Source organism: Buceros rhinoceros, unplaced genomic scaffold (assembly GCF_000710305.1).
Source record: "Buceros rhinoceros silvestris isolate BGI_N320 unplaced genomic scaffold, ASM71030v1 scaffold13862, whole genome shotgun sequence".
Lineage (NCBI taxonomy): Eukaryota > Metazoa > Chordata > Aves > Bucerotiformes > Bucerotidae > Buceros > Buceros rhinoceros.
The window spans coordinates 42,287-46,080 of record NW_010400773.1 but is presented as its reverse complement, the minus strand read 5'-3'; the positions used below and the strand labels follow the sequence as shown (position 1 = coordinate 46,080).

General features: G+C 47.0%; 1 protein-coding gene across 1 annotated transcript in view; it reads left to right on the top strand.

The window, feature by feature from the left end:
- The window catches only part of FAM65C (family with sequence similarity 65, member C), a 30,300-nt gene extending 27,704 nt beyond the window's left edge, over nucleotides 1-2,596 (top strand). Inside the window, exons 19-22 of the mRNA XM_010132024.1 lie at nucleotides 6-106; nucleotides 369-452; nucleotides 1,316-1,406; nucleotides 2,499-2,596. Of these exons, the coding sequence (XP_010130326.1) occupies nucleotides 6-106; nucleotides 369-452; nucleotides 1,316-1,406; nucleotides 2,499-2,596 (374 nt within the window). The remainder of the gene's footprint in view (nucleotides 1-5; nucleotides 107-368; nucleotides 453-1,315; nucleotides 1,407-2,498) is intronic.
- The last annotated feature ends 1,198 nt before the right edge of the window (nucleotides 2,597-3,794 follow it).

Genomic DNA, 3,794 nt, shown 5'->3' with positions numbered 1-3,794 from the left:
TTTCGGGCTACTTGGAATTTTACACCTAGACGACAACCACCGCGTCAGCAAAGCGGCCACATCCTGCCTCTCCCGGGCAGCAGCAAACAAGAACTTCAGGGAAAAGGTAAAGACTGTGGTTCTTACCAGTTCATCTAAATAGACCTGAAATACATGGAACTTGTTGTATCCTGGAATAGCTGTATTGTCCTCTCTGCACTTCATTTGTCTGTTAACTGGAACCTGAACCGCAGCGGTGACTAGTCTGTGTCCTTCAGTCAGTGTCAGACAGGGAGAACGGGGCTTCTCTTGGTCGGAATTTGAGTATTTGATTACACTTCTGTTTATAAAGCCTTTCTTCTGTTTGTTTTTCTTCTTTTTTCATTCAGGCTCTCTTTTTTTACACTGATGTTTTAGCTGACAGTGATGCAAGACTTCAGCAAGCTGCATGTTTGGCTCTTAAAAACCTCAGAGTAAGTATTTACAGCTCTACTTTTGCTGTGTGGGTCTGGCCAAAATCACTAGATGCAAAAGCATAGCAGGTTTGTGGGGGTTTTGTAAGCTGGCAGGGTTCCTCTTTCAGCTTCCTTCTATTTGGATTTAACGAGTCCTTTGGCTGCCAGTGCTCTGAACTATATTAATGCTATTATTCAAAAGGCAGCAGGCAGAGGGAGCTGCAGGCATCTTGGAGTGTCTCAGCTTGATCCGACAGGCACAGTTCGTGGCAGAACTGTCAGTGGTGAAGGACAACAGACCCTGTCTGGGGGGTGTCTTGCACGTAGGAAAATGAGCAGCAGTCAGCTAGATACAGAGTCGGTTCCATAAGCTTTCAATCAGTTCACTTTTTGTAACGATAGCTGAGCGTAGTCAAATTAAAAGTAGTATTTGCATTGCTATTGTCAGAAATGGTTGGAACAGACTTTCCAGCAGCCACGAATCTGTAGTAAGTTGTTTTGCACACAAGGGACTGTTTGAGAAAAGTGTCTACAAACGTGTAGTCACAAGGTAGTCTGGCTCTCAAAGCCAGATTCACAAAGCAACCCTTGCCCTTGCACAACCCGCCTTAACCGTGGCAGCGAAGGTCGCGATTGGCCTCTGTGAATTGAACGGCACTGCAGCAGCCACCTGCACCCTAGACCTTCCACACTTCTTCATGCCCTAAAACGGGAGAGAGAGCAGCAGCGGTGGGGTCGTGCTTGGGAAAATTAACTGCATGCTGTTGGGGGAGAAAAATGTCACAGTAGAATTCAGGCACAAGTGGAGAAAGGAGTTAGTACATCTGTGTTTTCCAGGCAAAAAATGGTCATCGAATGCAAATCTTGCTGTTCACAAACAGGGTGTGGAGAGTGTTGAGCAGGTTGCTCGCCTGTGCCAATCTGAAACAGAGGAAGTGAGGAACACAGCCAGGGAAACGACGCTGTCCTTCGGTAAGTCTTTGCACAGCCTTAAAATGCAGATTCTTAAAAAATACTGTGAAATAGTGCAGGACCAGAACAGGCCTGCGGCTAGCCTGGACGCGCTCAGGACAGTGGCAGTGTTTCACGAACAGCTATTTCATGCCGTTAAGATGTTAACTCTGTATCAATTATAATAACCAAAGGCTCCCGTTAAAGTTTGTAAAGATTTCTGTAGCATGAGGTGCTTTAAGAACCACTAAACTTTTTGAAAAGGTGGCAGCTAAGTACCAGACGTGCTGGCAGTACTGCTGGAGTACTGGCATCCGCAGTCTCCCCCCTGGATTTTGTGAAAAGAATGTTTGAACCTGGCAGATCACAGCAAAGCCTCTTCTGGCTCTGAGATTAGCTAAGCTGCTATGAAGGTCTTTTTATGCATATATATACACATACACCCCCCCCAACGGAATCTTTGGGTCTAGTCATTTTTTCTAGCCATGTACAAACTGACTGGTTACTTCTATTTTGATGTTCCTGCTCTTTTCCAAATGGTTGCACCCTGAGTACTGGAGGGGAAAGAGCACAAACCAAAGGGGTTTATACTGGTTCGTTACCTGTTACTTTGCCTGAATTCGGTGGATCTACAGTCACGTTGATCTGCTCATGAAATAAATGTTGGAGTTCCCCACGTGCTACTGTGTGGTGTCTGAATTCTGCTGGGGGCACAGGCGAGCTGCCAGAGATGCCCACTCCGTACGGGAGACTGTAATTCCCCCGTGCTGTTCTTCCTGCAAACACTTTGGTTCGTGCTTAGTTCTGGGGATCTCCAGGCCTGCTCCACAGGAACGCTCAGATTCATGCGTACGACAAAACAAGTTTTCCAGCTGTGATGCTCCGAACTGTTACTCATGTCGAAATGTTTACAGAAGCCTGTAAGATTTTCCATGGTGGCTTCTAGCAGTTTTTGGGAAACTGCTCCCTTAAGAGATGTTTGTCACTACTGAGTGTTGTTCTTGGTTCCAAACAAGGTCACAACAGCCGTATTTCTAGAGGAGCATGTTTCTCAGGGTGTTTCTCACTGCCTTCTCCTCCTTAGCAAGGGCTCTGTTCTCTCTTTCTCCCCAGGTGAAAAGGGACGACAAGCCTTTGAGAAAATGGACAGGATTTGCTGTGAATTGAGAGAATCTGTACAGGAGGCTGAAATTGAGATCACAGTGTTTTAGCGGTGGAATATGAGGAGCTGAATCATTGTCCTCATAGCCACGTATGAGGATTTTGTGGTGGTGTTTGTCAGTGTCTGGTTTACTTAGGCCCTGCTCTATCCGTGCTGCATGCTGACAGAGTGCTGGCTGAGCTCCAGAGCGGGGAGACTGTGCAGGCTCCACTAAGTGAGGCTGGAATGTGTCTTCCCACTGTCATCTTAGCATGTGATGAAGTATCTGGTGCTGGACGAGTAGGAACCAGGATCCCTTAGAATATGGAACCGGCTTGTCACTTGACTTAAATCCCCATCGTGCTGCAACTGTCTGCCCTTGCTTAAAGTGTAAGTCAAATATGATCTATTTTCCCATAAAGTATTTTATTAACTTGGCAATTCTCAAAGACACTCTGCAACAGTCCCTCCGGAAACGAGCAGCCAACAGAGCATTTTCATCAGCGGTGTGTTCACTAGAAAAAAACCCAAGTGACGTTGCCAGAAGGACAGCGTGTTACTTCAGAAGCCACTTTCTTCATGATCATGCAACTTAGGACAGGTTCAAGCAAGGACTGACAAGGCCACGTATCGAGTGTATCTCCTCAGCAGTGCAGGACAGGAAGGTATGTACTGTGCCTGCCCTGTCCAGGGCAGCCTTGACATCCTGACAGCTCCAAGCTGTTTTGTGATGTGGTTTGTTTTTTATAAAATCTATTAATTTAGTCATAGATCAAGACTTCTCATAATCACACCCAGTGTCAGGCTCTTTACTCAGCACTTAGGTAACTCGGTGGCGAGTCGTAAAGAGAAGCCTGGCTTCAGGTGAAATACTTGAAAGGGTGGGCTTGCATGTATATATTTTTATATATATAACTTTTCTATTCATATTTATTTGATGGATTTCATACTGTTTTCTAAAATGCGAATAAAATGTTTGAGACAAGTTGCTGCAGGTGCTTCACACCTGATGTGCCTGGGCCCCGGTGGCTGGGTGTAAGGCAATAAATCCCCAAGGGGAACCAAGAGACTGAAATGCCAGGCAGCGCAGGGAGAGAGGCAGCAGGTCGGGCACCCGGCTCTACCTGCTGCCCCTGACAGGGTCAGGAGCGCGCCACACCCCCAGGCTGAGCAGGCAATAAATCCCCAAGGGGAACCAAGAGACTGAAATGCCAGGCAGCGCAGGGAGAGAGGCAGCAGGTCGGGCACCCGGCTCTACCTGCTGCCCC